We start from the raw sequence: 25228 nt of genomic DNA on the forward strand, positions 1-25228 counted from the left end.
CAAGCCAGAATTCTTTGTGTATGGATTTTTTTAAACTGCTTTTGTGTTTAAAAGTAAGGACTATTAACATGCCACAGACAACTCCACATCCTCTGACTGTTTTAAAAGGTTTAGAAATACTGAATTCATCCTGCTGCATGAACTGAACACCAGAGTTCACATCACCATGTGAGCAGGAAGCAAAATCAGTCTGTACAAAGGAGCACACTTGTTTGTTTCTACCACTAAGCTTTTTCTACTACTTGGCTAATACTTTTTATGCTGTGCTTTGCAGCATATGTAAGGGAGTGGGGTAGAAGAGAGGAGGTTTATTCAAAGCAGATACAGCAAGCCAAATAAAATCTGAATGCACTTCAGTCTCCTACTAGAGACAAAACTAGAAGACAACAGGGAAGTAAGACAGGGCCTGTGAAAGCCAAAGTTGGTAGATGTCACAGTAGCTTTCTGACACAATTTATTAAAAATTACTAATATTATATTTGAAGCACACATTTGGCAGAGGGCATGCAACAGGCAGTATATGGCACAGGAGGCAACCTCTAAATCCAAACATATCACTTCTGCCCACTGTTGAGCGCGCTGGCTGCAATCTACCAGACACCCACTGAGCTTAAGTGAATTTTTGCTCATGTCACTGTGCAGAGACACTCGGACGAACAGTGCTTTGTTACACCCATAACCAGCCCTACTACACAGAGGAAAAAAATAAAGCAGTGTACATTTTCTCAATCCTGTGCTCAGAAGAGACAGACAGACACATGAGCTATAGTTATCAACCTCACTTGACAGTTGCTGGTTTGGCTCAATGAGGCTTACAAGGATTATGATAAACTGAAGCAGCAGCCATTTGGCCCCTGGTCACCTCCCAAAATATTCTGTAAGATGACACACACAAACAGCAGAAGTCACATTATAGCTGTATTTACTTTTTTTTTTTTTAATCTCTCAAAGTGGCCTTCAACACCAACAATTGTTACTCACATGGGTGGCTTTTCATATAGATAAACACTTTCATTCATAAACCTGCCTTGGGTCTCAAGGTTCACTTCATTCTCCTTCTTCCATTAAATCTTGCTTCCCTTACTGGCACTCTTCCCAGCTATATTACTTCCCTGCACAGCCATGCAGTCTTTGGCTTCAATAATATCCCTGACCAGGCTGAAGCTGTACCCCTACCAATCCTAACCCTTTCCCTTAGAGGCTCAGCATGTTCCAGAGCTGAAGTTTATTGTCATCAGGAATTCAAGGCACAGTTAGGTGCTGTCACATGCAGAAGACAGCAGACCCTGGGACCCTGCAGGAGTGAAGCTGTAGAACACACTACAACATCCACCTCAAGGCCTCTCTGCTCAAGGCATCTGGGCTGGGGAAAGCTGTTATTTCAAGGAGGTGAGCTGGCAATGTAAGAATGCAGAAACAGCTAATGGAGCTAGCTCAGATACAACAGCTAATTTTGGCAACATTCCAACTAAGGGAAACAACTTTGTGTTTAAAATTTGAGAAGTGGCCTGCATCCAAGATGTTATCAGAACATGAGAAGTTTAGCTACACAGCCATGAACTCCAAACACACTGGGAAAAAGGATTTAAGCAAACCTAGAATTAGAAAATAAAATTAAATATGGCAATAAAATAACTTAATGAAAATTCTGAGAGCTATTGGCTGAATTTGTTACCTGATCTAATTCTGAAACAAACACAGAATAACCACCTATTAATGAGAACGTAGTCTTAACTATGAATTTACAGCATATTTCAATATACAGTCACAAGCACACTGCAGACTTGTAGTTCTCATTGTTATGTTCACCAGAGACCAGCAAAAAAAAAAAAAAAAAAAGACTACCAGGGTTGGGAAAGTGGGGAATGTGCCTATGGCTTCATTTGCTGTTTCATTCAGGCTTTGATCACTATGTTTAGCACGTGAAAAATTCCTCAGTGAAATAGTGGTGAACTAAATAATCACAGACTCAAGATGCTTGGCTCACCTCTCTAAAGCACACACTGTCAGACATTTGATTCTTAGCGTACAACAGATTTTGCCTTTATTCATATCCTTGAAACAAATTTAGAGATGTCACATTCCTTCCATTCTTCACGTATGATTTGAGAAGCTGCCTTGATTTCCTGTTGCAGCTGACACTGCCCTTTAAGTGAATGGGCACATTTGATGCAAACTGCAAAGGCAAAGTCAGTCTTAACACCAACAATCCAAGAAAATTCATCCTCAGGAAATATCTGTAGCTAGGAAACACTCCTGGATGGTGGAGCCTGAAGTTGGGAAAGCTACTAATGGGGGAAGATAAGTGGTTTATTGAGCAAAGGGAATTAATAGGCAAAATTCTTGTCAGGCTGTTTACTTGCAGCACAGAAGTAATGAAAATTTGTAGAGCTCTGCATTTTAAAAACCACAGTCATTCTAACATACTCCTTAGGACATAAAATACACGAGTCCCTTCACGTACATCTTTGCTAGGTTATATGGAATGGATCCAAATCTACTCAGTGTCTTTGTGGATGACGGTAATATAAATATTGAATGACAAATACAAAACAGAGAAGCATATTAAATCCTGGCTCTAACTGACCTCTCCCTCATATCTTATGACTTGCATGTGACCTTCTTAGAATTTAGCGAAAGCTTGTGCCAAGTTTACAAAAACAGTGCTGCTTGAAGAGTTCAAGATTCTCTCCCTGAGAACCTGGATTTCTTGGTCTGACCAATTCACATATTCACTATTCTTGCCCAAAGACCCTCAGAGCAGTTGGATGATTCTGAACTACCCATATAAACAGCACTTTCATGTTGCTCTGTGGTTTTATAGGAAGGCCCGCCCCAGTGGTAACCAACCCTTGACTTGTTTCAGACACTACAAAGTTTATTGCAGCAGTCCTCAAAACCTTGCAGCACAAGGCAGCAGTGCCCACCATCCAGTTTAACAGCCGCCAAGAGGCTGGATGGCAGGAATGATTTAAGTTCTATGTCGTAATTTATGAGCCCCACCTGACTGCTGCACAGAAGAGGTAAGATTCAGCATGCTGGCCCCTCTGTTTTTGAGACACACATTTAGATAAAGGGCATCAAGCTCATAGATATTCTCTTCAGAGCACTGGTAAGGGCACTTGACTGGACTAGAGGATGTGCTGGTTCAATTCTTTTGAGTTCTGAATGATTCATGCATTGTTGATTTAAAAGGTTACTGCTCTCAGCTGCCTTCTCATGCCTCTGCCACAGACTAATAAAAAAAGAAAATACGCTGCAGAAGATTAGGACAAAGCTCAGGGAGGCAACTTCTTACACTGTCCCAGCATAAAACAGGAGAGGATGAGTCAGAGTCTGAAGGTTCTATAACAGATATTCCAAGCAAGCCAGAATTGGACATTCATCCAAGTCCCTCTGGGAAGAAGAGATAACTGCTTCCTTTTTTCCATCTGCCAGTTCTATTTAAGCTTTACACCAGGAGCAGGCCTGCATGGAAAAATATACATTTATGCCTAGTAGAAGCCTAAAGAAGCTCAACTGAGAAAAAATTGGTGAGGGGGGAACAGCAATTCCCAACTACACAAGGCATTGTATCAATTACAAGCCTTTTCATGCAGGTGAAGGAAAAAAACATTCAGAAATGCAGCAAAAGATGGGCTTCTCCAGGATAAATCTGAACAAGACATCATTCCAGAATCAGTACTGCTAGGGCTGCATATGAAAGACTTCCTAATTCAGATTTTCACATAAAGTATCTTGTTTTCTATAGACTAAATAAAAGTAATTTTTTGAGCTTATTGGAAGATGAGGGAGTAATCAGCTTTAGTAAAAATACAAGAAATACTTAAAACTTTATAGCAAGCCAGTCCTGTGCCAGACATGAAGTGACAGGAAGTAGAAACCAGGTATGAACAACAGACCAGAGCCAGTAATCTCCTCTTCAAACTGTAGAGAACTGTGTCAAGCTGCGTCACCCAGCCACGCAGCATTTCAGTGAGGTCTCAATTAATTTAGCCAAGCATTGGCCCAGCTTCACATCCCTGTTCCCAAACACTTGGGTAGCACTGCAATACCTCAGAAAAACAGACCAACACAATTCATGATTAAGCTGGCAAGTACCTGCCAAAGGAGCACCAGACATGAGAGGAGGAACTTCTCTGCTGCACAGAAATTCCATGGCCCATAGGGCACAGAAGCCCCAGCTGCCCAATAACTCACTCAATGGGTTAAATCCATCTGCAAACAAGCATTAAAAGAGTGGAACAGCATGACTGGCTCCTCATCCCAGAATCCTACAAAAAACAATGGGCAACTGCAGCAGGGTCTGGTATCATTTGAAAAACATCTTCTGGATGTCTATGTATGCATTTGTTTTAAAAAATGTAAACACAGTCATGAAAGATAGAGTAGCTGTTTGAGTGTGCCTCATGGAGTAAGAGCAATTCCTACCCACGGACTGGAAAGACATCCTAAGATTAACACTCATGTATTTGGGATTTTTGTCTGCTTTTCTTTTATGGCCCAGAAAAACAAAGACAGGGCTAAATGCAAAACTGAGTTGATATCAATGTATATAAGTGGATATTCAGAGACTGTAAAAGCAGCAAGTATTTCAAAAAGAGTATTTGAGAACAGAAGCTCACACAGGGAGAAGGCAGATCCCACTGACTAGGAGAAGAAAGAATGATGAAGGAGACCATCTTTAGTCAAGCCTTAGATCAAAGAAAATAGGTCCATAATGGGATTTTGAGAGGTCATCTGGTCCCACCACTGTTTCAAAAGGTGGAAGATCCCTGTTACTTAGTTGAGACAGATCATATAGAACCTATTAAAAGCCATCAGCAATACACATAAAAACGAACAAAATCTACTCCAGTGCTTCAGAACCTTTAGCAGAGATTTTTCTCCACAGTTAACCTTAACCTCAACTTCCTTCCCCACTGCAATTTGAGTTCATTATTACTTGCAATATCCATACTGGACAGACAGACCAGTTCCCCCCCTCTCAAATTTTTGTTCAGGGGAGATGTTTGGGGTTTGGGTTTTTGGTTTTGTTTTTTGGGGTTTTTTTTGTTTAATTTTTTTATTTACATATTTATGTCTACTGTCATCCCTCTTCTCTAGGATAAACAATTCCAATATTCCAATCTTTCCTCACCAGCTATGTTCTCCAGACCTCTGATCATTGCTCAGTTCTCCCCGAATTTGCCTCAATTAACTAAATGAACTTAGTCCTGTAAGGAAACCAGAAACCTTGCAATTTTGCACAGCCTCATGTACCCCTCCATCTTTATATGACAATCTAAAAACAGATGCAACTTTTCCCACTGAAGGAATTATACTTGTTGCTTATTTTTATTACCAGGAGTTTATTTTTTCAATAGAAAAATGCTTGGATTAATTCAAGGAAATGATATCGACTATTCTCACACATCCTCAGTTCTGATCTTCCATTTCCCTGTGAAGCACTAATGATCATCCAGAAAAAAAAATTGAAAAAAAAACCAAAACAGCAACAACAAAATGTGTATGACTCACCAAATCAGTTTTAAAAAAACAATTGGTTCAGGGATATTTGATTTAGGGACACTACATATCAGCTTATAGGGGTGAGGAAAAAGGCATACAGAGCAATTTTTGCTTTTTGTTTGTATACTACAAATAAAAAAGCATTAGCATCATCACTCAAAAACACCAAGGCTTAAAGATTACAAAAATTTGTGTGAAAGAACAATTAAAGAGACTTACAGGAATAAATCCCACTCACATTCCTGAATGTGTCAGGTACTTCTGAGTAGTTGGGAGTGAAGTCTAGAGATACTTCCTGAAGTACATTATTTGCAATAACAAGACAAATAGCAAATTCCTAACTTATTACTCAAACTGGGAAAAGGGTGAGAGTTATCTCTTAAGACAGAAGTTATGAAGTTGATTGTTCCTTGCTGCTTCTTTTCTCTCCACTCAAAAAAAAGTCTGGCTTACCAGAATATACATATATGCCCAGCCTAGTTCCCTTTACCTTTTTTTTATGTATAAGGATTTCCAGAAGAAAACATTTTAACTTTTACTACATGCTTCTCATTCTGTTTCATTCTACATTTGACCTCTGCAATCTCATAGGAAGTGTCCAAGATAATCAGACAGGCATCTTATGTTCAAACCTCTCCTTTCAGTTACAGCCTCGTGACAGGAAAAAAAATAAAATTCTTAACTCCCTAGGGCAGCCAGACCAATGCAAAATTCTAAGCCTAGAAAGATGCAAAATGGAGTTTAGTGAACCTTTTCTAAATTGAGATTTTAAAAGCTTAGGGAAGTACAAAACAAATATTGCAGAAAGAAAGGAGCACTGGTGATACACTGTTAGGGAAAAATTAAAATGCATTGCCTTGGTGAAGGCATTTTCCCTTAAATACAGGTCAGTATCATGACATTACTGGTTTTACCACCAGTGTTTTTAAAACTGGAAGAAGAATCCTATTCATCATCTCTTCTCCCCTCAAGGAAGTATCTTTGGAATATTAAACAAACCTAGTTAGCAGAGAATGAGAAGAGTCAACAGAACATTTATATATGTATGTGTTACCATAATGACTTCTCCACTATTTTGGTCCTGAAAACCTCCTCCTGGTCCAGGTTTACAGTACAGTAGCAATCCCTCATCTTGTTTGGCCCCGGATATGTAGGAAGATTTTTGGCTTCACCTAAAGACAAGAAAGAAAAAAACCAGAAAGATTACATATTAAAATATTATCCCTAAATTAGTCATCTGTCAACTACTGCAGTGTCAGCAACATGACTACAGAAAATTATTATGTTTTCCTTCTCAAATGTGAAGTCTCCATCAAACTTTGCAGCAGTCTCCTGTTTTCAATGCAGCAGGTCCTGATCAGGTTTAGAGCTCAGCTAAGAACTCAAAAATCCATTGCATCCAACTTATTCACATGCATTTGGATGCAGACTATCTCCTTCCATACAATGTTTAGGTTTTGATTAATGTTCTCCTAAGATGCCAAGAACACCACACAACATAGCAACCAAGCTTTTCAACACAGCCTGCTGATTTTATCCTGAAGTCATTACCAGAACACAGCAAATGAGCTGTGCAGATCACAGCTCCACCACTCACCACGGATGTGGAGATGGAAAACAGTCACTTTAGTTACAGCCAACAGCCTTAGATCACAAGCTGGACTTCAAAGCACTCTGATGGGATAATTAGCACTTGTGAAGCTGCCTAAGGCCCTTGCACAAAGGTACCATGCAAGTAATGAATATTCTTCACAATAAACATTTGTTTCAAAACTACAGCAAGAAGAAAGTACTATAATTAACAACAACAAAAAGGACAGGACTGAGCAACTCAGGCTAACCAAGAGACTAGCAAACCCAAGTGTATGAAACAAGAACAAAACCCACAGTTTTCCCCTTTACATGTTCATTAACAACCAAAGCCAAGCGCTAAACTTCCTTGGCTGACTGATAAAAATCGAAACTCTCCAACAGGAAACTGGGCAATGCCCCTCATCATTTTGCTAAAGTGTGTATCACTATGTGGAGGAGTGATTTAATTCTAAAGACAAAATTCAGACCTAAATGTAAGTCTGCAGTGCTCATGGTCTTATTTACTGTCACTCTTCCAGTAGCTGGAGATTATTAGCACATAGCATGGGTACTAGGTCATTCTGTCCTGGTAAAAATACAAGGAGTAAGACCAAAACTGCACAGACCAAGAGAACACAGGCTTGTTTGCCAGTACAGAAGGAAGCTCTAAATGATGGTAACAAATATAACTTTTTATCCAACCCTCGCAGCTCGGCTTAACTGCACTTTCCCAGACACATTGTTTCCCAGTCTCTGCCTCCCAAATAGCTTCATGCTAATAACAGAATCACCTTATTTTTTTCAACCCTACCTAAAGTAAAGACATACTTGTTCCTTTTGGCAGATTTTTCCACAGCAATCTGATGTATGTGCCTGTAAGCACTGAAGATGCATAGCAAGGAAATGCTGAGCCAACCTGCAAACTCAGCTGTTAAGGAAAGGTATTAAATGACACAGGACTCCACATTTTCCTGCCTATGATCTCTTTCTGGCACACTGTTCACACACTTTTGCTAAATGACCCATGGCATGCCCTTGGAAACATCACACAACCACATTTCTCAAAAACGGTTTGTATATGGGTATGTGCAGATGTTTTCTAAAGCTAATCATGGAGCATATATAGAGGCACTAAAAATGGACTAGAAACTGTTGCTTCAGACACTAATGCCTTGCTTCAGAGTTCTTCCAAATAAGTTTGTTCTCTCAGCTCAGCTGATACAACTTGATAGCATTCTTCCCACTTCCTTCGGAGTTGTGAGACACTGGATTAAAAAAAGCTGTCTCCACTGTAATTTGAAGGTGTGACTGGAACATCTGTTGGCATGCTCAATGTGGTGTTAAACTAAGCTGAAGTGTTAGGAATAGTTCAACTGCAGCAGCTCTAGACAAAAATATACTGAGGATTATTGATGGCTTGCTCAGTCTGCACTGAAGTCTGTCCTGCCATACTAAACCTCCAAGTTTTACTCTTGTTAGTCTGAGTTCAAGCAAGTTACAAATCAAATGCCCTATTCTCACACAGACTGAGGCCTCCAAGTCTGTCTTCTCTCCCCAAGCAAGCAAATTCCTGTTAATTTTTCTCCATTAGAGTCACATGAGACCAGCCTCTTTCCTGGATAACAGGGTACAGTTCCCCAAAGAGACAGTGTCAACAGGAAGTGTTTCAATAGCACACTGATAAGGAAGTCTTCCTCCAGGGCTGGCACTCTGTTCTCACGCTTCTTCCAAGAGAAAGACACAACATTTTCAAGCTCAAAATCAAACCAAAACAGTAACACAGCTTCCCTTTTTCTTCACTCTTCCACTTTCTACTTCAAGATTAATGCATCACATGAAACCAAATCTCTATTTTTCATCTTGATTTCCATTTTTTTTCATTTGCACAATATTCACTTAAGCATTTAAATGTAATAGTTATGTCAAGTACTCTAAGAACCACATTTTGAGAACTCAGTTCTCTTCTTTCATAGAAGACTTACAATAGGAAAGCCCACAATATTGAAACCTAAATGCAGTGTAAAGGAAGACACCATTTAGCATCACTGGAAAATGGCTGCCTGCATAGTCTGTACAGCAAATTAAAGGTCACCACCATCACAATGGTAGAAAGTGCACAGAGGGAAGATAGAGGGAGAAGACATTTTACAATAATTTCTTTCTTCAAATGAAAAAGACCCTGGAAAACCATGAAGACTAGAACAAGGGATTAATTGACCAACCCAATATATTAATCATGTTACTGACTTGAGTAGCTTATGAAAAAAATACTGTTTCTTCCCAACACCGGCAGCAACCAATGGCTGTTTAGATTCCTCCAGCACTGAGCAGTCAAGAAATTTACCAAGCTTTCGAGCACAGCTAAAGACAGCTCTCTAGCCAGACATTTTAAGTCAACAAATGCGCTCTGTTAGAGCTTCAGTTGCTCTTTAGATTCCTCCAAGACAAAAAAGTTCCCTCTGTGGCACTGCTTTGCCATCTACAATGAAGCTGAACAATCTGATCAGTATTTTTTTGTATTTGCTACCAGCAAAATGAAAAAAAAAGAATGCCCTTAATACATGACATAGTCATGCACCATTTCCAATTTCTCAAAACACAGAGCTGATGAGATGATTTATTTTGGGCAAGAATTTAAACTCTTAACCTATCTGTGCAGAAGAGACATATTCATCAATTGCATTTTCAAAAGCCAATTCCCATGTTTTTTCCTCCCTTCTTTATATGTGTGAAGGACCTGTACACTGGAGAACTTGGAGAGGGTTTGCAGATGAAAGGTCAATACACTCGCCTTTAAAACCTTCAGTTTTCCACTTCCACTAAGAAGAAATGGAATGTTTCTTAAGATGTCTAAGACCCTGACAATTTAGACTACACAAGCACTTTGTTTTGGAGCATAAGGCTTCCATTTGAAGCCACAGCAGCAGAATAATCTGTTCAAGTTTGCAATAGCTTTTCCCCCTATCCCTGCACTTCCAATGTACATGGTCCTAATTTAACTGTGTGCCCAACTCAATTTAGCACTAAGTACTTAAACCTAGCAAAGCTGATTTCAGCTGTGGAAAAGTTAACATTGGTATTCTAGACAAGTCTTAAAAAAAGACCGTACAATTCTGAGTATGTCACTGGCTTGCTATCTTCTCCCCATTCTCCTCACAGAATTACCACAAGGTTGCTACAGTTCAAAAATCAGACTACCACGGCAGCACACATAGCTTAGCCTGAGCCAGGCACAGGGAATGCAACAAGCTGGAAAAAGATGAAGGAAAAACTCAAAATTGTATTTATCTTCCTTGTTCTTTCCAATGTTGCATATTCCTGCCCTGCTAAAACACCAGCAATCAAAGGAAAACAAGTTTAAAGGGCTCTCCTACACATATGGCAAGGAAGGGCACTGGGAGCATAACTGGTAAGAACTACAAAAACTTTGAAAATGCTTCCAGAAATAAATATATATATACATTTCCTTAAGGTTTTCCTATTTGAATTTTTTGAAGCATCTAGTATTTTAAATTGAATTTAGATACTTGCCATTGTATCATCTTTGTTTTTGATATATTTCCCCAGACGCAACTTTCTGAAAAGCAAAGACTACATGACAGTCACATCATATGTCTACCTTTTGCAACAAAGTGCCTGCTCTTGTGCTGCCAAATATTAGGTCACCAGCACACATCTGCCAATCTGAATGCATTAAGGAAGATTTTGTAATGCATTAATGAATTTAGCTTGCTGTTTTCTAGCAGCAATATATTTGACCATGATGGCATGAGAGAGCCATTTCTCAAACTGTTTCAGAAAACAAACAAGCAAACAGAAACCTACCTCCAAAAAATAAATCCAATAAAAGCAGCTGAGCTTTCAATACCAGAGCATTTGACTTCAGGGAGAATGAAAGACTTAAGTACAGAAACAAAATACCTAAAATCTGAAAAGGGCATCGTATCCAAACCCACAACAATCCACTTTGTTTCTACTATATTCAGGAAAACCCTCTCCAAAGAAGCTTGCAGGGAAGCATTTCGAGAACAAAAACAGAGCAGCAATGTATGTCAAGAATGAAAAGCTTCTCCTGTTCTCATTTAAGCTCTCTATCTCAATAGAGATGCTGGAAATCTGGAAAAATTATCTCAAGCATTCCTTTCAAGCTTTCTTTCTTCTGAAAAAGCATTATTGCTTGAATCCCCGCAGATCAAGCAAAAACAGAAAAAAGAAAATGTATGTACACCCAGACCTCTGATTACCACAATTTATGCTTAAAAAGCTACTCATGCACAAAATTCAGCATATATGTAAAATATCAAGATGACAGCAAGTTTATAATTAATACTTAATTTTACTTGAAACAGAAATATAATGCCATTCAATGTGAATTAACACACAGGAATACCTAGAATTTAGTGTCTATGCATTAAATTTAAACTGAACAGCAACAGTTGTATTTATGTTGAATGCTGAGAAAGCCTTTCATTTTCTTGCATATAGAAGATCATCTTTTTTGCAGATGAGATGGGGACTAAGGGAGGGATATGACTAAAATACCTCAGGAAGAATATATTGAGAAAATAATCCCTTTTAGTATTGAAATGGTCACAGCTGAAAAACTTCCATCCACATTAGAAACCAATTTTGCTACTGAACAGCTAATGTGATAATTATATGACATTAATGTAATGTTTGAAAGCAGAATAGATGGTTACACTTGTATGTAATTCCTGTATGTAAATATACTGTGTGTACCTCTCAGAAAAGAGAGTTTGAATTAATTTTTGTCAGTCCAAATAGAAAACAGCAATAAAATAAATTTTAAAAGTGAAGTTCCAAGAACCAGTGTACCCAGCATGCAACTATGGAGCTATGTAAGTAGCTTAGTGCTCCTTTGTACTTCTGCAGTAAAATCAAAACAATAAACACTTTCTAAGTGTTTATTGCCATTAATACATGCCAGGTGTCAAAAATGTTCTTTTCTCACCACATTTTTAATTGTGTGTTTAATTCTCAAAGCCCAAAAATAAGAAAACCACAAAAATCATATATCTAAAAAGGAAATTAATTATTAAAAATAATTATTTCTTTTGAAACAGATGTGGCTAGTAATGCTACTTGTCCAACAATCTCTTTGCCTTGACCACTGGCATTTATGTGCACACACATATACACCACTTTCCTCTCATGGAGGGACACATTGCATAAGATTTCTAAACCAGGTCAAAAATAGCCATCTGTGAAGAGATTTTGATGATCTAGAAAATGAGATTTTTAGATGACCTGTTCTTAATCTAAAAGCCCTTGCCTGCCAGCCTCTTTCCACGTGAAATGATCATCACGTTATCAGGGATGGCATTTCCCCAACCAAACACCAATGAAGACCAGGCACTAGCAACACCCTCTGAGCAGCTCCACACCACAGCCCCAATACCACAGCCTTGCTTCAGCAAGCAGCCATCAAGGAAAGCACACTACATTAATTACTACTTTTTAGACAAGACTATCACGTGAAAACCCTCTTGGCTTCAGGGAAAGAGCATCAACCCCAAATCTTCTGGCATGAAACTGAAGACCAGCACCAGCTGATACCTCTGTTCACAGCCTAGTGACAGGAACATTGGCATCTGTTAAAATCCCACCTGCACAACCCACCTCACCAGTACACCCAGTGCCATAGTACTATACCACCTCCTTTCTCCCTCACATGATTAAACTTATCCTATAGCAGTTAGGAACCTTCCTACAGATCCTTCTCTGCTCTGGAGCCTGTTCTGGCACAGCAAACAGGCCTTTCTGTCCACTGTAACAATTGCTAAGCCTCATCAGCCACAGCCTGCATGGTGAACAGAACCAGACCCACCACTCAGAATGGCAAGTAGCCGAATTCCCTTCTTCCTAAACACATGTGATCAGACATTCCAGTTCTCCTTTTGCAGCCCTGAAAGTCCAAAAAACTGTCTACATATCTTGCTTTATTTTTTATTCTGGGTGTAACAGAAGCAACTGAGGATATTTTCACTGGAGAGCCATGAGAAGCTGCAGGCTGACAGTCTTACTTTTCTTGTAAGAAGAATGAACAGAGAGAAGGCTCAAAAGATCTTGTCATGATCTTAAGTACTTAAGTGCTTGCAGCACCAGGGCTTTTAATCAAATCCCAGGGCTGAGAGGAAAGATACCTATAAAGCAAGTTTCATGAGAGCTGTTTGCAAAATTAAGATTTTAGTTTGTACAAGAGGAAAAGCATAATTCTCCTCAACTCTTTAATAACTGGTTGCACGCTACTTGCCAATATTGTGGTCAACAGCAGGCATCAGGTTTCTCTAAAGATCCCCTTAGAATAGTAACTTAATCCCACAAAATAAAAAATACACAGTCCAGCTGCTTTTTAACAAGACTGAAGCTATTCTGTGCAAAAGGATACTTTTAAGATATCCTACTATTTTAAAGTAGAATACTGCCAGTAAAAAGGTGTTCTCAAGGAGTTCACATTTAAATTCAGTTTTCCTGTGGCATTCTGGTGGAAGCATTAGTTGCTTTAATGTGATTTTTTTTCCCATTTCTGCAGAAAAAATTATGAATTAGCTAGACTGTATCTGTGTTGACACAAAGTTAGGCTCAGTTCCATATATATTATTTTTCAATCCAGCTTGTGTTTTGAAGATGGTACTTTGCATCAACACATCTCATGCAACTCCTAGCTGCATTTGATAGAGACTTGTGAGGTTTTTTCCTACAGTTTCAGAACTGCAGGGAGTGGCTACAGGCTGTTCTATAGCCTCAGAATTGTAACCTTGGTTCAGATTGTGGCTTGTGCAGTTCTTGGTAAGTTTTCTGGTTTTGTTCCGAGGTGGGGCGTTTGGGAGGGGGAGTTGCTTGGTTTGGTGGTAGTTATTTTTTAAAAATGAAAATCAGCTTCCTAATGTTATGAAAGACGTTCTCTCAGCAAAGTTTAAGTCACTGAACATCTGTTGTGGGAGGCCATGAGGGAGAGATTCAGGCTGCAGGAGGGGCAGAGTAGCTGAGAGGAAGTAACTTTAAACAGACTATTCCATCATGGAGCTGCACTGAGCAAACAGCAAGCAATTTTCGCTATTTTTAGAAAAACAGTATGACACAGGAAATACAAGCAAGTGATTTACAACATCAAAAAACGAAATCCAACAAGTGTTCCCTTTTGAAAGCCTCTGTACTTCAGCATATTTTAAGATTGTTGCTCTGTACTAAGGAACCTAGTCAAGGCTAAGGAACGAAAGTACTGTTCTCAAAAATATCAGCATAAGCAAAAAGATGTCTGTGGAAATAAGTATTTTTACTTTCATTTATATTATTCACAGACAATCGTATCACAAAAAATTTTTTTAAAAGGACAATTTTTATTTATGTTCATCCCATCTTTTAAATTGCAGATCAAAAAGCAACAGCAACAATGTGGAAAAAACCAACAAAACACAAGCAATGCAAAAGGAGTGATGCCCTCCCTCTTCCAGGACACTGATCACTTCTATCACAACAAGCAACGCCAAAAATTTTTAAAGTAACATGAAAAGTACAAATCCGCAAAAGGGCGTGTTTTGCTTAGATTAAAAGCAAAAGGAATAACTGCTGAACAGCCAAAGCTCTACTTACCCTGTTAAGAAACTGTAACTGTTTCCTCTAATGATTCTGCTGTCCACAATGGCTCTTGCTTTAGAATTACATACTTAGAAAAATCTTCACCAAGCAGAGTCTCAGGGGATCAAGTTTAGATCAGGTTCAGTCTGGTCCTCTGGCTCCACAGTGTTCAAACCAAAACAAAACCTGGCTATTGAGAAACTGGGGAATTTTGAGCACAGAAGTTCAAGGCAATCTTGAAAACCATCTAAGATTTAGGAATTAACTGAGAAAAGAGTGTCTTCTTCCACATTCAAAACACTTTCTATTACAAAATTAATCTTCATAAGGGAAGAATAAGGTATTGGTATCTCCTCAACTTGCTTTACTTGAGTCTTTCTTCAAGAACAGTGAAAATAGGTACTTTCCTACAATGAGATCAAATTCTTTTTTCCCATTTAAGTATTCCTCATGTGTTTCTTTACACATGACAAGCATCCTCTGCACTAAGGAACAAGATAAAAGGAAACCCTTTAAGAGAAGTGTGATCATAACCAGTTCTCAGTCCACATGCTTATCAATGGGTTTTGAATGAAAGAGGGAAATCATACCTTTCTAGCCATAGTGTTAGGTGGCTGACAAATGCTATGCTACAAACTCAGCTCTCAGATTAGGACATTATCAAGCCCATCCACAGTATTTGTTTTACTTTAGTTACCAGGCCTTTATTTACACAACACTTTTTCCAGTAGAGTAAAACAAAAATTTCACTTGGACATTACTAAGGTTGGTGCCTGATACGGTTATAGGTGACTTTAAAAAAATTATTTCATTGTTGATTAGCCTGTATTGCACAGATGCATGACAACAATATGCAAGAATTTACATAAATTATGCTAATTTCTTGTTGCTAGCTCGCAGACCCATTAATGAAGCAAAACCAGTGGTATCTCCCCCTTCAACATCTTAAGGTGCCTAAAAGCATTTGAGCTTGACTATCAAAGCAACCACTTGGCAGCTTGCAGTGCTGTGCAGCTGAACTCTAAACTCTGCAGATGGAAGGATACACTGCCACTGATCTACAAACCCATTGATTTCTTCACAGAAAGCAAGAGGACAACATGTCTCTGCTCTGAGGTTTGGTGGTAGTTATTGCCTCTGCTCTGAAACCACATTGCCTTAACTACAGCCACCACACAGCTTGGCCCAAGAATATCTACAAGTGGCTACTTCCAGAACATCCATCCACCAACAGAACTGGACCATCATCATCATCCAAGATTCTAAACATTCCATTTACCCTGTCAACAGGCTTACTAAACAAGTGTCTGCTTTTTTCAGAAATCTCATCAGCACAGGATTCTTGGCTCCTTGTTGAAGTAAATTTTCACTTCAAAAATACAGATGAAGACAAACTGACCCAAGTATAGGGAGGAAATGACAATTGTAGCTACCATTGCCTTAAGCCTTGGAAAGTTTTCAAATTACAAGCTAAGAGTGTATGAGATTATTTTTGAAACAAGCTGTAAAGATCTACCCACAAATCTAGAGCAGTATAAGGGACTGGCTTGACCAGCACTAAGCAAAATGAACTGTAAAAAAAACAAACAAGAATTCCCCCATCCAATTTCCCAGTGTCCCAGGTGGTGGCTGGGGGAAGAATCTCTCATGGAAATAAAAGTTCACATGCACAAATACCTAAGCATTTACTTGTTCTTGCTTCATCTGCAGTCAGAGGATCAGGTCCTCATCTCACAGTACATAAGACCCATCTCTGCATAAAGTAACTGCCAAAATACACAGGTATGTTGACTTCCAAGGGAAACCAATGCAGCAGGATTAAACAAACTTCACAGCAACACAGGTCTGTTCTATTCCTGTGGATATTCTCATAGAAATAAGTGCAAGACTCAAAATTAAATTTTGGTTGTAGTTAATCACCCAGAGGCCGAGTATCTTCCAAATCTGGCAATGTTTTTTGAAGCCAGATATTCCCTATGAGTGCTCAACTACACCCATAAAATTCATCCAAAGCTAAATTTTGGCATATCTCTTTAGTCACCACAGGAATCTGTCTCACACAGAAAGAAAGGAAAATTAACAATGTGAACTAGTATTTGTAACAATTGTGAGTGTCTGGTACCTGTGAGAATCAGCTGAATATTGGAGACAAAACAAGACCACCACAAAAACCTTCACAAAAAAACCCCAAAACACCACTATTTGGATTTCTATAGATAATCTCATTTTCTCATTTTCCTGGCAAAAAAACCCATGTTAACAACTTAAAACATGAAAAATGAAGCTGTTCATAAGAACCAGAATCAAAGTCTAATGTGGAACATTAATTCATCTTTCCTTCTATTCAGGCTTTCATCTATAAATTATGACAGAGTTTATAACCATTTATTTTAGCAACTTCCAGTTCTTTAGCATGTCATAACCCTAATTTACTCTCAAAGCAGACACTGCTCCTGGGCATATTCATAACATGCAATACTTTGCACAATTTAGGTGCCTGCATTAACAACTACTATTGACAGACTCCTGTGTAAGAGGATTCAGGCCATGAACATCACACATTTTCTGAATCATAATTTGTTGTTCATTGACTAGATATGGAGTTTAGCCAGCTAAAAATTGCTAAACTCCATATCTACAGCAACATCTGGGTTATGTGCTTACAACCGAACTGTATATATTGTCCCCTCTCTCTTCCTACTTCTGATCTGGCCTCCACACATTTTCTGCATTAGTTTGTCTTTCAAACTGCTACTTCCCACAATGAACCATCACCTCTAAAATCCTGTAGTACCAAGATAAAGAACTTCAAGAGCCTTCATAACAGTATATTACATACCAGGGACTACAAACTGCTACTGTCCTAAAGTTGTTCAAAACCTCCATTAAATCTCAGCTCCATCACACACTTCCAGTTTCTGCCCCAAATACTAAAGTCTGATTCAGGTATCATGACAGTATGCCACCCATCTATGTCAGCAATTTTTGTTATTACCACTGCTTTTAAAAATCTATAGGTTTCACAAAGTTCAAGCTACTACTACATTTGCAATGTAGTCCATGTAGTTTTAAGTCCATGGACATGTAGTTTTTGTTCTTAACAGTATAATGAAAGAAGCCAAGTTTAAGCAAGATGTATTTCAGCACACTGAATTACTTAAAATTCACCTGCCTTACAGACAATTCTTTGCTAGTTACTGTGAGTCCCAAATTTAATAGACTATTTTCAGTGGGACTCCAATAATATGTCAGTTACCATGACTATAATATCTTTTTCAATATAATGATGCTGCTGAACCCAAACTGCAAGCAGTGGGGGAGCATGCAAGGGGTGAGCAGGCAGCAACCTGTGGTGCCATTTATTTTTTAAACAGGATTTCAAACAGTGACTAATCTGATTGTCCAGAGAAGGGGAACATCACATGAATCCTGGCCTGAAGAACAAACCTAACGAAGAAAGCATGACTCATTGTGCAGGCAATGTGATGAGAACCAAATGCTTGATCTTCCAACTTTAGTAACTATGGGAAGAGAAAACACATTTACTTCTTTACTCCTCAGCACTGAGTATAGATAACACAGGCACAATACTGCAGAAAAACAAGCAAGAATCTGAATATAGTCATTTATTTACAAGCAATGATCAAAACTACAGACTTCAGAAGTTTGTGTAGCTGTGTACTCCAAAAACACATCACTTGATATAAGCAGCCGAGATTCTGAAGAAACATCTGAGCCAAAATTACAATATTCCCTTGCAATTTCCACAAATATTCATATTATTCAAATTTGTATTTACAGGGAAATGTATAACTTTTCATGAACTGTCTGCAATCCTGTTGGGTTTTTAAGTGAAGTATAAAGTGGGTATTAAAAATGGAAAGTGACCTACTTTCCTTTTCTAAACTAAGCAAACTGTTAATATAATGAAACTCAATTCATGTTGGTTTATGTCGGTTTTCTTTCAGTCTTCTGGTTTCAGTTTACAAGTTAGTCATATCAGCTGCAGAAAATAGGGTAAAGTCACACTGATTGTGTGTGAAGTATTCATGAAGTGTTAAATATTTTGCATACTTATTACTAGTGAAAAAGCAGAAATAATGTGTCAATGCAGAAGGAATTCGAAAACATGAACAAGAGGAGTATCTGGCAACCGCTCCAAAACACATTCACAAAGTATTATTGTTATACACATCTTCAGTTTCATCATTCTGTCTGACACAGCACACACCTGCTCTGACTTTGCCTGAGTAGCAGAGGTCCAGCAGTAATGAGAGCTGCACCAACAAAGACGACATTCTCTTTCTCAAAATGCTTAAGCCTACACAAATATTCATATATGATAAGGCAGGATTAAGCTTTAAAAAGAGAAGGGCAGGTAAAGGACATTGACACGATGGAAGTATAAAGGCACAGAATTTCTAAACATAATGCAATACAAAAGATATACTGAAATGTACTGTTTATCTTAATTTAGAAGTCTCATTCTGAAAACTTTGCCAAAACAAACCAAGATTCAACTGCACAGTCTTTGAGCCAACACAGCTAGCTGGTGACAGTGGCTTGCTTTCATGACACACAGCTGGAGAAGGCACTGCAACCAAGCTTATTCTTCAGCCCAACAACCAAAAAGGACAACACACATTTAAGTAAACTTAAACTCACAGTTTTGAATCACAGTTATGTGGTGCAACTACTCAGTCATCAAAAGCCCAAAATACACAAAACCTTGGTTAACTCTGTCATCAGCACTTTACAGAACACATCAAGCAGGCAAAAAGTGATAATGTACCCACACACATCAACTTACAGTTCATCTTTTTCAGAGCCCAACAGAAGTGAGAAAATCATGTTTTTCTTGCTGATACAGCATGTACTAGTTTTATCTCAAACTCAAAAAACAGAAAGCAATAAATCCTTTCATATTTATTGAGGGTCACACAAAGCTGTGTTATCACATGCAGCCAGTCAATAGGTACCTAAAGGCCAAACTATACATGTGCAATATCAAGTCGTCTTGAAATAATCTTCTCAAACCCTTGTGCAAATTCATAGCTTGCAAAAGAACATGAGACTGGAGTCAGGGAATGCTTCTGATAATCAAGTGTAAAATGAAGTTGATTTCTGGATTATATCACACACTTTCACAGACTGTAAGGAAGTTCTTCACAGACATTTACAATAACCAGATGCAAAAGTTAAAGCACGTAAACAGACATGCCCATCCAAGGACTATTTGTTGGATAAAAATATTCCCTTTTTTTTACCTTTTAGGGTAGAACACAAGTTACACAGAGTAGATGGACATAAATTCATGGGCATGCTGTAGTCACAACTTTTAATGCTGTAGGATGGGGGTAAACACGTTAGAGATTTGGCTACCAAAACAAACTAATGCTTCTTTGCAGAGATCACTCGAGAATGGAAAGTCGTTCATTTAGCCTCAGTTAACCCCTTGCTCATTTCATGTGGTTTCAAAAGTAGTCCTTTTATTTTTACAAAGCAATACCACACAGCAGAGCTGTTCTGTGCAGGAAGGCTCCATCCCCATGCAAGAAGCTGGCTCTTTTGGTTGAACACCAGGATTCCATCCTGCTTCGGCTGCAGACTCCATCCCTGATTGTGCATAACAAGTCACACAGCAAACTTCCATGGTCAAACTCCATCCCTCTCAGTACTTCACAATCAAAATGCAACTTCAGACCCCTCAGATGAGGCTGCATGGGAGCAATGCATTACAGTATTTGCTAATGGAACTGCATGAGAGATTGCAGAAGCTGCATCTGAGGGCCAGCAAAGCCATCCCAGCCTGATCCACCTGCCTTACACCAAAGGGCTCTCCTGTGGAGCATGCCAAGATCAACACCTTGGTCTGGGAAGCCTCTTGCCTGCTGTCATAACAGCACACGGGGGGAAATCAAAGCAGAATTTACCAACACAGAGCCGGAGTAGACAAAGCACCAGGTCCTTTTAACAAGCCGGTAAGACAAACAGTTCCCAGTAAGCAGGAGAGGAAATATCTCACTGTTAGCAGTGTGGAATTCCAGCAGTGCTGTCACATCCATACAGAGGAAAAAAGGCTCCCAAGGGCTTTTACTATAGAAACAGCACTAATTTAGGCAGGGAAAAGGTAATATAATTGTTGCAAAGCAACCTGGCAGAAAAATGCCTTGTGACAGAGATCACTTTGATAGGAAAGACACTCTTCATGGGAAGCTGCCTGAGGTATTCCATAGCAAAAGAGAAGGGCACAGGAACTCTCAAGTGGAGACAGGGTACCTACACACAACAGAAGCACAGAGTAACACAGAGATAAGCCCAACAACATTCCCACTAAGGCAAAGTTCACCTCTGCATACTCCAGCACCGTTACATCTCAAATAACCATGCCATAACCACAGCACAACCATGCTGCTGCCAGCTATGGACTTAATGGATCCGAACAAAGACACTTTCTTCTCATCCTCCCAAGATGAGCCATTTATGAACCAGAATGTTAATTATTTCAAAAGATGTGCAGTCAAAGCAGATCTTTCCTATACTGAAGATTTTTGACTTGTGGGGGTTTCTGCAAAAGAAACTAGTTGTTTCTTATTTCCAGCTCTAACTTGTTCTGAAATTAATATACTTGCATTATAAATTCAGAAGTGAGGCAATTCAGAAGTTTCCTGCAAGCAGGAAAACAAACGCACGTTTGCTATTCAATCAAAGAAACTGCCTATAAAGCTAGGCAGAAATATCAATCTTTAAAGGAAACATCTACATCGGTAACAATATTCTAGGTCACTGTTATTTGGTTATTTCTTGGGAGTTCTTATAGTTATCACTCAAAGCTTCTCTCCTTTGAAAGGCAGATTTCTGTACTAATATGTTCTTAGCATACATAAGAGATTCCTCCAGAGAAACAGCAAACACTGCTCCATAGCATAAGTTTGGTAGGAAAGCTCAAAGGAAGTATAACTGATTTTCAACTGAATTGCAAGTCAGTGTCTTCCTTTCCTGTACTCAAACACACTCATCCTGTGTCAGAAGATGAGTAATAAGAGGATTTTTAGGCTGGGAGCAGCAATGTCCTCACCTGTTTCAGTAACACTGCAGCTTCACAGCCATTTGAAGCCACCACAGGCCAGGTGACTGCTCACTGCCCATCCTGCCCCACATGGTGCAAAAACACACAAACCCATCAAGCAGAACAGACCACATCAGCTCAGAACAGCTCTTGTGCAGCCATTAGCTCTGACACTGTAGAGGCTCCTGATGGATCCACATCACAGCCTTTTGCCTTGGTGCAAGAAATGGGCCAGCAGTGAGAGTGAACAGGATAGGGCTTGTGCAACTGCATGGCACTGGACACATATTTCATACAGGTTTATGGTATATCAGCTCTTGGAAGATCTGAGGCTCCAATCTCAAGCACTTGAGCTACAGGCTCATTGTCACAGTTACTCCTGCTGGGGTGGTTCTATAATGCCATTGATCTAAAGACTCAAGCAAATGCAACAAAGTCCCTGACAAAAAGAATCTGGTCCACTTATGGGAAGATCCAGTTCAAGTCATCATCATTCTCCATTCAACTCTATATTCCCTGCCCATCACTTAATGCTCTCTGCTGGTTAGCCTCTCCACTCTTTTTACTGATGAGCCCTTTGAAAAAAAACTTAATCCAGCAAAGTTTTCCAGACCTAACGAAGTCTTTCTATCAAAATCAAAGGGAAATAAGTGAAGAAAGCCGATCTATGTAAAACAGTACCGAATCTTGGCCACTCTGCAATGCTTGAGCTCAAATAAACCAATTTGAACTTTTTTCCAAGGCATTCTTTGACAGGCAACTTCTCTACTTTCATTTATCCTTCCCTTTATTCAGTTGAATCACCACTGTGATTGAAGCTTATACTGTACATCATCTCTTTCAAGAGGTTTCTTGCTCCCTACCAAAAAGAAGTCTAAAATACAATCAAGAAGCCCACAAAGCAATCAGCTACTCAAGTGCATCCATACCCTACTTACCATCAGTAACCCTTATTCTCCATCAGAGAATTAAATATTTTCCCCAAAAAGGTTACCTCTAATTCCATCCAACTCCATGCTGTCAGCTGAAGAGGCCAGGTCACCGGCTCTTCATCTCCAGTGCTTTCCCCAAGGTCAAGTTAGAGCTACTGCCTCTGCTGGCTCAGCGTCTCACTGGAGATGCCATGGTGGGGCCACCAGTGAGTCTCCACCTGGAATCAGCAGGTTCAGTCAGCTCCACAGCTGCCTGCCAGCCCCTGCACTCGAGGCTAGAAGCTGCAATAACAGCCCTTCTACAAGACAATGCAGGGTTATAGCAAGTGAAGTGTGTCCCATTATCACTGATCTCTCCAGCTGCATTCAAATCCAGCTATGGAGAGACATATCAGAATCACTGCTTCACCAAATTCATTACAGCTCCTACTGCAAAACCACATTTTCCCTCCTAGCCAGCACAGTCATTCCCTGTGATGCACATGCAAACTGAAGGTAAGCAGACCTATTAGACTTTATTAAAAATATTGTCTTGAGATTATTCACAACAGCTGTTTCCTCTTCAAGCTAGTGGAAAACAGATGGCAACATAACAAGAGCTAGATAATTTTAAAAATTAACTCTAAAACATGACACTTGTACAGGATGTCTTCCACTCATGCATCTCCAAATGGGATAGTAAAAATAAATTGATGCCAAATGTCATTTTGCTAGTACAATATAGCATAATTAACATATCAAGAAGAAGGGCAGAACAAAGAATACTTCAAATTACACAGAAAAGCTGCATGTTGTGTAGAACACAAAGCTGTTGTCGTAGATTCCCTACAAAACCAGTGAGAACATTGTTTATCTTCTCTGTCAAACATCTACAAAGCCTGACAGCATCAAGACACCTAAAAAGCATCAAGACAGTGCAATTACAGGTGTGGAGAACAGGGGTGTATATTTTTTAATAATCATAAGCAACTTCAGTCAAGATTCACATGGGTGGGAAACAGCAAGGAAAGTATTTAAAGTCATACTAATTATCTCTGTGAACATAATGAGGGGATTTTATTTGTGTCAGTCTGGCTCAATTGCAGCCCATCAACTCTATTTCATGCATATTCCATATGCTTAAGAGTAGAATTTAAAACACTATAAATACACAACTGTAACAGTTTAAACACACATTGAGGGAGACCATGTATTATTAAGCTACTGCATGTTGAAAAAATTCCTACCAAAACATCAGCATTTGTGGACAGACAGCAATGAATCTCAATCAGTTATGCATCTACAGGACCAATTTAGAGCCAAAGGAAAAAGTATGGACAGAAATGAAAGCTATGCTTCTCAGTACCGACTTTATGGGAACAGTTTAGGGTAAATGGTTGTTTTTTTCCTAATATGCTTAGCACTGAAATGCAGTATGCAACAGACCCTTGAACTACCAGCTCACATTTCAGGATCTACTAATGACTCTGAGTCTCAAATTCAGAGTAGTGAAGAAAACAATGCTACAACACTTTATTTTTCTGGGCAGACTCCTGGAAGTGACTACTTAAGTGTGGTATACATTGAAGAACTTACAAGGTGCAGCTTTTTTTTTCCTGGCAGAAGAATGTACTTATTTTAAAAGCTAACAAAGTAGTCTCTGCCAATCCAGACAACTTTCCAAACTCCACTGCAGATCCGCTGAGAAATGCGCTCACCTCTATTCTCCTACTCCATTTACATGCCTGGTATCAGCCTCCACCACCTATTCTATTAACATTTCTAAAAAACTAGAAAGTAAATAACCAAAGTAGCCAGACACTACCTTTTACAGTACAGCAAAACTGGTCCACAAGAAAACTTATGCGTTTGTATATCTGTTCATTCCCCTTTAAAAAAAACCCTCGAGCATAAAACAAACCACACACATAAATTGTGCCAGATGGTTAGCACATTTAGAAACAGAGTTGGTCCTAAAATCAGCTCTGGATACACTCAACCCTATCACTGACAGCACAGCACAAGCAATAGTCCCTGTGATTCTTCCACCTATCATGTTTATTGCTGTAATTTGAAGCCAAAAACAGCAGCCTCAAAGTACCTCAAAACAGCAACACTCGTGGTCAGTAAAGCAAATATACAAACTGAAATACTGCTCTCCATAATAATACATAGCATATATTCATAAAATACACTGCACATGATCATAACCTGCATAATATATACTGTAATAACTACATAACTGCTTTACATGTTTTTTTATACTGTCACATTACAGAGATACACTGAAACCCTACACAACATGCAAGCAACTTTTAACTTTGAAACTCTCTCTGTTCAGCTGACATTTAAAAAACCTTACTTTCATTTCTGACTACTTATTCTGCTGGGTTTTGATACAGCTTTATCTGAGATGAAAGAATTCTCCATTCTTTTTCTACAAGCATAATAAAATATCACATGTTGCTAATCTTTTACTACATCACAAATACATCTGAAGTGTCTGGAACAGTGGGAAGTGTTTGGTGTATTGAAGAGCCAAGTGAAAAAGAACAACTACAGCAAA

The 25228-nt window shown here is 39.0% G+C and overlaps 1 protein-coding gene across 3 annotated transcripts in view; it reads right to left on the reverse strand.

Moving 5' to 3' along the window:
• The window catches only part of RASA3 (RAS p21 protein activator 3), a 130188-nt gene that overhangs the window by 85683 nt on the left and 19277 nt on the right, over nucleotides 1–25228 (reverse strand). For all 3 annotated transcript variants that reach the window (XM_030954049.1, XM_030954040.1, XM_030954058.1), the window contains exon 2: nucleotides 6566–6683. In XM_030954049.1, coding sequence (XP_030809909.1) covers nucleotides 6566–6683 — 118 coding nt within the window. The remainder of the gene's footprint in view (nucleotides 1–6565; nucleotides 6684–25228) is intronic.

This window comes from Camarhynchus parvulus, chromosome 1 (genome assembly GCF_901933205.1).
Source record: "Camarhynchus parvulus chromosome 1, STF_HiC, whole genome shotgun sequence".
Classification (NCBI taxonomy): domain Eukaryota; kingdom Metazoa; phylum Chordata; class Aves; order Passeriformes; family Thraupidae; genus Camarhynchus; species Camarhynchus parvulus.